Raw genomic sequence first — 13,402 nt, 5'->3', positions numbered from 1 at the left:
ACCGGGCACCGAATGGCGCACCTCGAGCCTGTCATGGTAAAGCAAATAGGGGGCACCACCTAGCTTCAGCGGCTAGGATGCAAACAACACACCACCATAACAATTTTTTCATCCAAGAGAGATGGATGCTTGGGAGTAATGATGAAGAGGAAAGGGAATGAGATCAAGTGAGAGAGAGAGAGAGAGAGTGAGGGAGGGGGTATAGCGGCTTAGTACTTAGGCACCACAAAAGGATGGCGAATCCGCACACCCTTCATACATACACAAGCTCACTCCAAACACAAGACTAGGTGGCGATTCCGCACACCTCACATGGGCAAAACATTGCAAGAAAACATACTCACAAAACCTCAAGCTTTATTTAGAGAATAAGGCGATGAAATGGGGAGCATAGGGTAGGGGAATGAGAAGGGAGAGCGTTGTAGAGCACATGGCGGATAGGTGGGAGTTGATGAAGAAGACTCGCACGAGGGTTATGGCCATCATCCTTCATTTAGTTTCCCTTCATCTTCCATAGCCCAAGGGTGTAGAGGTCATGCTCAAGACGAGCATGGTGATTGCAATGATGGTGATGGTGTGGGTGTGGGTGTGTGCACTAGGCACACACAGTGCATAGTGTACTCTTTGGTGATGGTGTGTGTCCTTAGTGTGATGGTGACCCCTCTTTATATAGGGGAGGAGGGGGGAGAAATTCTAGAATTTAGAAATGAAGAAATAATTATCTACATAGGCCATGTGACTGTGGGCCCCACTTGTCTGGCTGTGTGTATATGTGCCAGAACAGCAGTCTCATGAGAGAGAGATGGGTTGATGAAAAAAAGTGAGAGGTGACATGGAGAATAAAGTAATTACAAGAGGGGAGAGAGGGGAGTGTGTTCAGAGGTGAATCTGTGTGTAGATGTGTGTGAACACAAGAAAAATCAGGTAACCACCGGGTTGGGATGGGTCTGTGGGTACCTTTTTCAGTGAAACTGAGTGTGTGTGAGTGTGGGGGAGGTTATTTAGCTACAAGACAAGGGACATGGCGCCCTTTAGAGAGAGAGGGGGGGGTATTTGGGTCATGGGATATGATAGGAGAGAGAAAGAGGGGGTGGGGTATACTATTTTGGAAGATAGGGTAAGTTGCATGTGAGTTAAGGTGCATTATTGGTGAGTTATAATGCATTATTGGTGAGAGGTGGGGTAGCTTGAGGGGAGAGAGAAATGAGAAAGGACAAGGGGAAGAGAGAGGGGTTGACCTTTTGAGTGGAGGAGAGGAAAAGGGACACCCTGCGGGGCAACAATGAAGAAAAAGGAGGCAAGGTGGGGATGGGCTACCCCGCAGGCATGAGGTGGCCTATTTTACCTTTCTTATATATTTACATAATCATACTTTTTTTTTTCTTACTTTTTCCAATGCCTTTTATCACTCCCTCCCTAAGAGGGGGTTTTCATGGGGTGGGGACGAGAGAAGAGGGGTATGGGAGCTTGGCTTGTGAAAAGCCCCCATCAGCCCTATCATAGATGAAATTAAGGAATCGGTCTACACATTTTGGAAAGTGGAGACTTGCGTTTCACCAAACAAGAAGGATGTTTGTCGAAATAGGATGGGGAGGAAAAGGTACATAGAACACCATGTGCATCTCCTAGACGATCCTTAGGTGATCAATCAAATACTTGTACCATAACTTATGTGTCTTATGCATTGCATCTCTAGTGCTTAGTAACTTGTATATGCTGATCAATAGCATAATGATCTGTATACTTTTACTAGTTAGCATATGGACTATGTTGGTTAGCATATTGACTATGCTAGTTAGCATGTATTGGGTTCTAAATAGCATACATAGCTAGTTGGTTAACACAATATGTATGCTAATTAACATACCTGGTATGCTAGTTAACATACCTAGTATGCTCAATTGCATGATAAGTACGTTGTCTAATAGAAAGTGATTATGCTAGTTAGCATATGGAGTTTGCTAGGTAGCATACGGAGTATGCTAGTTAGCAGGCCTTCAGTTCTAAATAGCATACAAAGTTAGTCACTCAACACAAAAGGTATGCAAGTTAACACCACATATGCTAGTTAACACCTAGTATGCTCACTAACATGATGGCTATGTTATTTAAGACAAGGGTTATGCTAGTTAGAACTAGCAGCTGGGCTGGGTATGCTAGTTAGCATATGGAGTATGCTCGTTGGCATAAGGAGTATGTTAGTTAGCAGGCCTTGTATTCTACCTAGCATATAAAGTTAGCTAGTCAGCACAAGATGTATGCTAATTAACATCATTTGTGCTAGTTAGCACCTAGTATGATCAATAGCATGATGGGTGTCCTAATGTGAATACTAGTTAGCATAGTGAGTATGACAGTTAGCATACGGAGTATGCTAGTTAGCATATAGACTATGCTAGTTAGCATATGGACTCTGCTAGTTAGCATATGGAATGTGTTAGTTAGCATATGGAGTATGCTAGTTAGCATGCCTTGGGTCCTAAATAGCATACAACTCTAGTTGGTTAACACAATATGTATGCTAATTAACATACTTGGTATGCTAGTTAACATACCTGGTATGCTAGTTAACATACCTAGTATGCTAGATACATACCTAGTACGCTCAATTGTATGATAAGTACGTTGTCTTATAGAAAGTGATTATGCTAGTTAGCATATGGAGTTTGCTAGGTAGCATACAGAGTATGCTAGTGAGAAGGCCTTCAGTTCTAAATATCATACAGAGTTAGTGGTCAGCATAAAAGGTATGCAAGTTAACACCACTTATGCTAGTTAGAAACTAGCATACTAGTTAGCAACTAGTATGCTCACTAGCATGATGGGTATGCTATTTAAGATAGGGATTATGCTAGTTAGAACTAGCAGTTGGGTTGGGTATGCTTGTTAGCATATGGAGTATGCATGCCTTGTGTTCTACCTAGAATACAGAGTTAGCTAGTGAGCACAAGATGTATGCTAATTAACATAATTTATTCTAGTTAACACCTAGTATGCTCAACAGCATGATGGGTGTCCTAATGGTATGCTAGTTAGCATGTGGTCTGTGTTAGTGAAGCGGTCCGGGGCGGGCAACAACAAGAGAAACCTCTAGACACCCTTCAAGGCTCCCGTGCTGCTCAATGGGGCTGGGGCACAACACAACACAAACCAAAACAACAAACCCCTAGCCAAATCCCAACTACACAAGGGGCACCACCTAGTTTAAGAGCGAACTAGGATGCAAAAGAGGAGAATCGTTAGAGCAACCCACAAACAAGCAAGGAATTTACACTAACCCTAACACCAATGGAACACTCTCACACACTAAAACACGAGAGAGAGAGAGAGAGAGAGAGAGAGAGAGAGAGAGAGAGAGAGAGAGAGACGGTGCTCGGGCTGCTTTGAAGTGTATCGTTAATGATCAAGAAAACATAAATATATATATGTAAGAAAGAGAGAGAAGGGGGAAGGGGGTGCTTGTTGCACTAATGCCTTCTTACAAATCTGTCATGACCAATCAAAGTGAGATTAGTATTTGTTCAATATAGCCTGAGTAAATTACACCACAACACATCACAAGAAAAAGCCACCCCAATCACTGTCTTAAGGCCAGGGGAGTCCTCTCCACCCTGTCGCCCTCTTACAGCATGTGGGATTTATGGCTAAATTGATAACAATACCCGAAGACAAGCTATCAAGAACTTAAATAAACACCAAGACACTTACACATCATTATTGTCCAAGACTTCACGTTGGAAGGGAGACAAGGTATCCATGCTTAGTCCAAATTCACCCTCCTTGATTCAGCAAATGTTGGGCTTACACTAGTAGGAGAAATGATAGATTTCCTACTCTCAATTTAATGATCACTCTCTCTTACAATGGCATAGAGTTCCCTTGCTAATCACCCCTAATACAACACATACATATGCCTAATGCCAATGAGATTCCACTCAAGAGCTCCTTCTCAAGAGGTTGAGCTTGGCTTCTCAAGCTATAGCATAGTGCTCTTTCTTCTCCCCCCTTTTTTGTGCTAGCTACACCCTCCTTTTATAGCAATTTTGAAGGCTAGGGTTACTCCTCTAACCATGGTTGGGTTAGATTTTCAGCAATTTATCTAATTTCTTTTGCTTGGAATTATCAAGAAGTTGGTGGGGAAAGAGAGAGGAGAGAAATGGAGGTGATAGGACTTTTCATAGTGGGTTAGTGCTAGTAGAGTTAGTATTAATTTACAAATGGAATTGGATATTTACAATGGGAGTATCCATGTAGGATACAAATAAGGAAGAAAAACTCTTAAGAGGTAAGAAAAGGTGGATTTCTTACAAGGTTGATGCTCCAAGTGTCTTGAGTAGGGCCAATTTTGACGCTTGTTGACGGTCCACTAGATTTGACGGTACATTTTTTCTCCACTCTTGACCTTCCTTGAGAGACAAGGTAATTGAAGCTGAGTAATCAACCACCATGATGCTGTCTTTTAAGAGAAGAGGCTGAATTTTGTGGTTTTTTTGATAGATATGGGTAATTTGGAGGAGGAAAAATGAGACTAGGTGGTCAATTTTGGAATGGAATTGTGTGTGGGAGGTATGAGTTCACCATGGTTTCTCTTATTCTTCAAGGTTGAGGAGAAGGTGAGTAGGGTGCAGAGAGGAGTGGTGAGAGAGGTGGGGATGATGAGTGGAGAAGTGTGTGTGAAAGAGGAAAATGATAAAGTGGAAGATGTTGAGCTTATATGTGAAGCTACTCAATATATGGCTTCTCTATATATGGCACCGAGGTCCCCTCTATATATACATCATCTCATGTGTGTATTCTACACACTTTGCGGTTCTACTTCTGTGTTCTCTCCTTCTCTCTCAACATGGTATCAGAGCAGTACGTTTTTGTTTTTGATTTTTTTTTCCTGATCAAAAATGATTTTGTAGAAACTACCCGTTGAAGGGATCGAAATCGATGTGGTCTACAACTTTGCAGAAGAAAGTTTCTTCAAATTCTGCACCGATTTTGAGTTATCGTTCGCGGACTGCGTACATACCTGAAAAACAGCTTCCGCGTTTTGTTTTTGATTTTTCTGCTAATTAGAAACGATTTTGCAAAAACTACCCGCCAAAAAGACCGGAATCAATGTGGTCTACAACTTTACAGAAGGAAGTTTTTTCAAATTCTGCACCGATTTTGAGTTATTGTTCGCGGACTGCGTACATACCTGAAAAGCAACTTCCGCTTTTTGTTTTTGATTTTTTTGCTAATTGAAAACGATTTTGCAGAAACTACTCGTGCAATAGACCGGAATCGATGTGGTCTACAACTTTGCAGAAGAAAGTGTTTTCAAATTCTGCACCGATTTTGAGTTATCGTTCGCGGACTGCGTACATACCTGAAAAACAATTTTCGCTTTTTGTTTTTGATTTTTGTGCTTATTGAAAACGATTTTGCAGAAACTACCCACAAAAAAGATTGGAATCGATGTGGTCTACAACTTTGCAGAAGAAAGTGTTTTCAAATTCTGCACCGATTTTGAGTTATCGTTCGCGGACTGCGTACATACCTAAAAAGCAATTTCCGTTTTTTGTTTTTTATTTTTCTGCTTATTGAAAACGATTTTGCAGAAACTACCCGCATGAGAGACCGGAATCGATGTGTTCTACAACTTTGCAGAAGAAACTACCCGCGATGGGGATTGGAATCGATGTGGTCTATAACTTTGCAGAAGAAAGTTTCTCTAAATTCTGCACCAATTTTGGGTTATCGTCTCAGACTGCGAATATGTTTGAAAATCAAAATTTTACTTTTTGCTTTTGATTTTTCTCATAATTTAAAACTTCTCAATTATATTTTTCTTCATCAATCATATATTTGTTACTGACGTAACTTTACTGCGATTGATGGATTAACAAATTCTTTGTTTTTAGAGGGACTGCTAAACAAAGAACTTCATGCTATACTCTATAGTAAGAAGCATACAACCCTAGAGGAGTGTGTGTCAGATGCTATTGACTTAGGAGACAATTGTGATATTTTCAACAAAGAAGATGTCCCTAAGGATAACCAAAGCGAAAAAACATCATCCACTAAACCAGCACAAGTAAGATCGACTGTTGCAGCACCACTTTCAACCATAAAAGATATGCTCAACAGGATGAACGACATGATGAACAACATGTAAAAAGCACCTATGAGGGGACCAGGACAAGGGATACCTCAACAGGCACAACCAGTTAGGCCACAAAAATGGTGTGCAATCGAGGATAAATGGACCAACCACGAGACCCACGAGTGCTACTTCTGACCAAAGTATGATGGGAATGTTCAGTACGTGCCTATAAGGCCGCAAGGACAACCCATATACAGATATCAGCCTAATATGGTCTAAGATCAAAGACAATTGATGGGTATGGAAAGAACTCAACCTGTGTTGGGTCAACAACCTCCGTATCCAGGACACAATCTAGTGCGTGTAAAGTACATGCACTGCGAAGGAGTCATAGATGAGCAAGAATTAGTGCCTGCTACACCCTATGTGGAGCCTAGTCCATCTACAGTAATGGTAGAAGGAGATTGGTATAATTCACATCCACCACCAATGGAAGAAACCGTGACTTATGCTCCATCAGAGCTCGCACCAATGAACTATGTAGCTAATCAAGGAATCAGACCTCCCATATAAGACCCCTGATTAAGCGAAGAACGAGAAGCTGTCACAATTGTGCTGTAGATGATCATTGGAAAAATGAATGTCCAGAGCCTCACAAAAACGTCAATCCAGTTGAAGCCTATTTCATACAATGCTGCAAAAAGAGAGGACACTTTTCGAAAGATTGTCCTAAAAATCCTTTAAACAAGGGTAAAACAAAAATAAATGTAATCCAAGTGATACCTAGTATCTCATCTGAGAGTGAGCCGATTGTTCCAATCAAGGTTATCACTAGAGCCCACGCTAAGAAAAAGAAACACAAATCCTCTGATGAATCAAAATATATAAAAGTTTCCTCTCAAGGGATCAAAAGAAGCAAAAGCAAAAGATATGAGATGAGAAAACAAAGACAACGGGTTGAAATCGAGGAGAAAGCAAAAAAACTATTCTAGGAAAAGATGAAATAAACTGGAAGTAAAATCAAGGAAACAATCGTGAAATTTGGAGGATCCATTTTGGTTGATAAAATTTTTGAGCCTATTAATGCAGCCTTGAAAGCCTACCAAGCAGGACTTAAATCAGGCCAAAACATGGAAAACAATTGGAAAAGCTAGCCTTCTCTAGACATGGAAGCAGCTAAGCTTGAAGCTTATCAAAATTTGGTAAGAATCACGCAAAAAATGCTAGAAAAACAAAAACCCACACTTGAAAGTTTCGCAAAACCTGAGGAGCTTGTGGTAAGAGACACTAAAGAAAAATCCTAAGCGATGGTAGAACCCCACCTTGAAACAAAAGAACCAAAACTCATAGCACCAGGACAACGAAGATGCCTTAGATGGAATTTTGTTCGTAGAGGAAGACTGGCCAGGACACTTATGAGAAAAAGTTAGAGAGATCAATGATCAGAGCCTAACTTTAAAGTCAGCTTCTATAGAGGAAGTTTGGTTGGACAACCTACCTTCTGATAAGAACATGGATGTACCATACTTGTACGGGGATTGCGGATCGGAAGCTTCAGGAATGTCAAAACATTGACCTTGAAAACATTACTTTCTTACTTGGGAGATAACAAAGATGAATCCATCTTGTGTAAGACCACTCAAGTGAAAAGACCTGAACAGACCCTAGAAGTAGAAACATTCATTCAATCATGTTTACACCCATCCAATGCACTCTTATCTTGGGAGAACTGTTAAAACTCAGACCATATTTATGGAATGATCTACAAAAAGCCCTAGAGAAGGTGGGGATAACAGGGCTAATCTCAAAAAAATTGGGAAAATTAAAAAATGAAATGGACAACAAAGAGACTCAATCTGTTCTAATGAATAAAGGTGGAGAATATTACAAAGTGGAAGAAGGAAACACCACCCTTCCAATGAAATATAATGACATTGAAAGCATGACAATACTGGATAGTGGGTCAGGCATAGCCATAGCCACAAAAGTCGTATGGGAATCCTAGGGACAACCAGCCATTAGACAAACTCAAATGAAATTGCAATTGGCTAACGGACACATTGAGAGACCATTAGGGATGCTTGAGAAAGTGATAGTCAATTCCTGTGGGATTGAATATCAACACACTTGTGCCATAGTAGACTTTGGGACAAAACTCAATTACAAAATCATATTGGAAAGACCTTTCATGCGACACATACAACTTATCCAAGATTGGGGAAACAATTATCTGTACTTGAAGCAAGTGGGATCTATAACAAGGGTAAATCTAAAAGATCACACTTATAGAGATGTCTAGAAAACAACCATACAAGAGTTTGATTTGGTCTCTTTGGCTAAAACTAAGCTTCCATCCTCGTTAAACAAAGACACTCCTATTTGGATGCGTGGAGCTTCAAAAAATGGGAGTTTAAAACTAGTTTGCCTTGATTGATGCACTGTGCAGATGGTAATAATTAAAAAAAGTGAGAGTGATGTGGATTTTACTTCATGGAATAGCTTGTGCTGATGGCTCCATAGAATCTCTCTTAGAACCTTTCGCCCCCAAAAGTTCTATGGCCTCACATCACAAATGATATTTTGCATTAAAAGATGTATGGAGGTGAAAATCTGCACATTATAATAAATATGGAGAGAGAGGAATTTTGTGCATTTACGATGCTTGTGCCCAAAAAAAAACAAACCATATGTATGTATGGTGTGGAGTTGGCACTGTTCTCCACATTTATAATAATACCGTAGGGACCGTGCCCTTCCCCCACCGCTTTTATCCTCTCAAGTGTTGAAGGGGGACTTATGCTTCTCCTTCAGTGTTAGAGGGACTTTCTTAGTAAAAATATTACAGATGTACAAGGAAGAACTCATTACCAGTGTTTTATGAAGACATGTATCATTCCACATTGCCATACTATGGTGTATTGTCTATGTGTCCTTCCCTTGGGCATAACAAGTCTCTATCACCTTCATCTAAAATCTTTTTAATAAAAATGATATAAATTCATTGGTTTAATGTATACATGATATAATCTAAGAACTTTTGGGATCACATAAGGAAATCAAAACATGGAATATAAGTTTACCTTTGATATTGTTGTCTCCGTCAAAGAAAAATCTTGGATGGAATGGTGGCTTGACCTTCCTTGCATTGTTCCTTTTACCACCATGTAGAGTGTCACATTCATTTTTTCTATCATCCCTACCATTACCTGCACTAGTTTTGATGTTTGTGGTCTTAGGGTAGATTGAATCTATGGAATTGTCTGTCTGTAATCTCACAGGCATGCACAAACACAAACTCACAGTCTTTGGGGCACCCCATTTGACATACATATCCATCAAATCACGACCAAGCACTACAGCTTTCTCCAAGAGACCCTACACACGATATCTTTCTTCAAGAGCCCTCGCTTCACATATGTTGAAAACAACCTAGATCTAGATTTCTGGCATTGTCCTTGGGGAGAAAATTGTGCAATCAAGAGAGAGACCATTGCTTCGCATCTGCCAAAAACGGACTAGATCTTTCTGGCCCTGTCCTTATGGGGAAAATCTTGCAATCAGTGCATTCCATGAGTCCACACTCTAGACTTAGCAAACATGTCAATCAAGGCATTGCCAAGCACGACACCTTTTTCAACAACCCTTGACTAACAATATCAGTGTGAGTTTTCATGTCCATATCAGCATCTTGTGTAGAGACACATGCTATCAAGATGCACATGTATGTGATTGCATCGGGAGACAATCTTGAAAGCATCTTGAAAACATGATAAAGTTATTTGCCCTGCTCCTGTTGTGCTTATCCCGCAATCAATGCACTCCAAGAGACAATGTTCTGGAGAGGAAGCTCCTCAAGCACTTTTTGTGATTTCTAAATTGCACCACATTTGGCATACATATCAACCAAGGCACTGCCAAGCAGGACCTTTGTTGCAACAACCAATGGACTAACAATATGAGAAGTAAATTTTTAAAGTGCACCACATTTAGCAAACATGTCAACCAAGGCATTGCCAAGCATGACATATTTTCCAACAGCCCCTAGCTAACATTGTGATTGTGAATTATTATGCGCATATCATCATCTTGCGCAGAGCCACATGCCTTCAAGATTCTTTGCTTTCGAGACAAGAATGTCCTCTAACACTTCAAGCACATTATGTGCTCTCTAGAGTACACCACATTTGGGATACATATCAAGCAAGGTGTTGCGAAGCACGACATTTATTTGCAACAACCCAAGACTAAAAATATTACAGTGAATTTTAAAGCCCATATCGGCATACTGCGTAGAGCCACATGCCTTCAAGATACAAGTGTATATAGGTGATTTCATCTGAGGCCCTCACTTTGCATCCGTTGAGAACGTAGAGCTTTCTTGCCCTGCTCTTGTTGTGTGTATGCTTGGCATACATATCGACCAAGGCAGTTCAATAGCATTTGATTAACAATACAATTGTGAATTTTTGTGCCCACATCAACATCTTGCTTAGAGCAACATGCCTTCAAGATGCATACATAGGTGATTGCATCCAGAGATCATAGGCCCTTGCTTTCCATCCATTGAAAACTGCTCCTTTTGTGTGTATCCCGCAATCAGTTGTGCAAGTTGTTCCGAACAGTAAGCATATTCAAGCGACACATATAAGCACCACTATTGTTATTCACAATATAACCATCTCGGTATATGATCTGTAGGGGTTTTGTTGAGTTTGGACTTCGCATAAGTTGTACCATTATATGCTGATCATAATAATGACCACCTCCATTCGTTGAAGGCAATGATGATCATCCATGGCTTTTGATGCTAGACCCCTGAACTTGATTAGGAACCCTTGTGCTGCTCCACCGATGTGTGAGAATGAAAAGAGGTTGTTCTTGTGGCTTCATTTTGAATCACACACAGGAATCTGCATCATTTGTGAAGTCGAGTTCGCATGAGCAAAGTTGAGGTCGACTTCTTCTTCCAACTTCCCCTCTTCGACCGAAATTGAGTTGGCTGGTAGCAGTAGATTGAGGAGTACCAAGGAAGGCTTGGATTAGCATTGTTTTCTTGAGAGCTACATGGAAGAAGACCAGCAATAGAGTGGAGGCAAGAGCAGCATCAAAAGCTATCAGAGGTGCACCATTATTGTATGCGTCAGCATGATCAACATCAACCTGCTGTAGATGGGCATCCAGGGAGTACAGAGTACACAATGGAGGTAACTCCTCTCCATTTTCATCGACCAAGGATGCGTCGGCTTTAGAACCATGAAAAAACGTTCAAGCTGTAATTTTCCCTGTTGCATTGATTGCAAAGCAATCACAAAAATAGAAAGCACAACCAACACCCAAATAGGCACAAGCACAATAGGCTCTCTCTCGGCATTCAGTTGAGGAGGGATGTGAGTGTGAACGTCCAATAATTATCTAGGTGTACACCTCAAGAAGCGAAGAGGCACAAACACCTCTTCATATCCAATCATCTAGCCTTATAAAAATAACCCTTTTGTAACTCACATAATCAATCAATACAACCACCTACCCACCTATCTTTGCGTGTATCTCTATACCTTCTCCCTCTTTCTCTGTGTAACACACACACACACACTAATGCAATCACCAATGTAATGCTCCCCTGTGCCTCTGATAGTGGGAGGCCTCTTGGCTTTTTATTCCCACACAATGAATATGTCATTGACATGTTGTAGATGCGACGTTTTTTTCTATAGAGTTGACATGCTCAGCTGGGGTGCCGATGCCATTGCAACAACTTACATGCTTGCGACACTCATTGTAAGTGGTGGAGTGGTCGTGGGAATTCGGAAAGCCACTGCTTACATGCAGACATGGTGGCACATGAGTAGAGACGGGTGAGAGATGCATAGGAAGGCACCACCATCAATGAAGACGTGGGAGGAGGAAAAACTTGAGGTTCACTTGCGGGAAATGCTACAAATAGGGGGAGAGAAGCAAGGGGGGGGGGGGGGGGGGGGGGGGGGCCAGATTAGAGGGGGATGCATGTGGGGGGTGAAGCAGATGCAGAAGAGATAATTCTTGTACTTGGAGGATAGCAAAGACATCATGTGCATTGGGTAGTCTTGAATGGAGAACTCCATGATGCCATTGAAGGTTATCTTCCTCGTGGTCGGACGGAAATATGGTCATAGGTGAAGGCGACAATTAGCTCATGACACTACCTCTGGCACAATTCTCACTGTTCTAGGTGGCAATGCCTCCTACATCATGGCATTCGTGCTGCATTTTCTTGATGGCAACAAGGTGCAGGTCCTCTAGAACCAAGGTGGCCTGATGATCCTGCATTGAGGAAATATTTTCGCCTACACAGCTGCTGCCTTACTGATTGACACACGCACATGCAAAAAAATACCTCTATTCAAAAGGAGCAACCCTCGTCCGTGATATTTGTGTGTGGGAACAATATTCCAACCGCATCAAGGATTCTAGTAAAAGCCCCAACATGCAGAAAACCATAGCATGCAAGGTCTTGACAGAAACTCCTAGATACAACCCCCAAGTTAATAGGAACAGGCTTTAAAACACTCACAAAAGTATGCTATTCTCACAGATCAGATCTTGTCAATGTCCTCATCTTCGAAATCCAAGTAATCATCAGTAGCACCGTCATCTTCTTCATCCATGTCACCTGCAATACCTTCGTTGAGGCAGACATTGTCAGGAAGCTCTCCATATGTCTTAAGAAGATGAGCTTCATTAGGTTGATACTTGAGGATCATATCAGCCTTGTCATCTCGATAGTCACGCAGCCCAATGAGAATAATGTCTCCAGAAGCGATCCATACCTTCTTATATTGCATCTTACCTCCAATGTGACAAAGCCTTTGGCTACCATCTATACACAGCCTTGCAACGACCAATATTGACAAGCATTATGAGCACTTGTGCATATTCTTGCCTGTGTGTGTGTGTGTGTGTGTGTGTGTGTGTGTGTGTGTGTGTGTGTGTGTGTGTGTGTGTGTGTGTGTGTGTGTGTGTGTGTGTGTGTGTGTGTGTGTGTGGGTGGGTGGGTGTGGGTGCAGGTGCGTGCGCATGCGAGGACATGAGTATAACAGCGTTGTTGCTTTGTTCACTCTCTCACTCTCTCTCTCTCTCTCTCTCTCTCTCTCTCTCTCTCTCTCTCTCTCTCTCTCTCTCCATCCTCATTTAGCAACCCAATCACATGTGGCCACATGCCATAGCTAACCCTGTTCCTTTCACGAAGTAAATCTTAGATAATCAAGGTAGCGAGAAGAATGTATTCTAGAAAAGGATTGCACAAATGAAGCCTATGTACCTGAACCATTTCCAGAGCATTTGTTTGAG

The 13,402-nt window shown here is 41.4% G+C and overlaps 1 protein-coding gene across 1 annotated transcript; it reads right to left on the bottom strand.

The window, feature by feature from the left end:
• Positions 1 to 12,648: 12,648 nt before the first annotated feature.
• LOC147453235 (eukaryotic translation initiation factor 1A-like) lies at positions 12,649 to 12,897 on the bottom strand. The gene has a single exon (XM_086519119.1). The coding sequence runs from the start codon at positions 12,895 to 12,897 to the stop codon at positions 12,649 to 12,651; it is 249 nt and encodes an 82-aa protein (XP_086375245.1).
• Positions 12,898 to 13,402: the final 505 nt, after the last annotated feature.

The sequence above is a fragment of the Adiantum capillus-veneris genome, chromosome 8, assembly GCF_014529385.1.
Source record: "Adiantum capillus-veneris isolate H3 chromosome 8, ASM1452938v2, whole genome shotgun sequence".
NCBI classification, from domain to species: domain Eukaryota; kingdom Viridiplantae; phylum Streptophyta; class Polypodiopsida; order Polypodiales; family Pteridaceae; genus Adiantum; species Adiantum capillus-veneris.
Note: the sequence above shows the minus strand (reverse complement) of the source record. Positions and strands in the feature narration are given on the sequence as shown.

Excerpts from the sequence above, each read along its gene's own strand:
- LOC147453235 (XM_086519119.1), bottom strand. The coding sequence starts at position 12,897 with ATGCAATATAAGAAGGTATGGATCGCTTCTGGAGACATTATTCTCATT.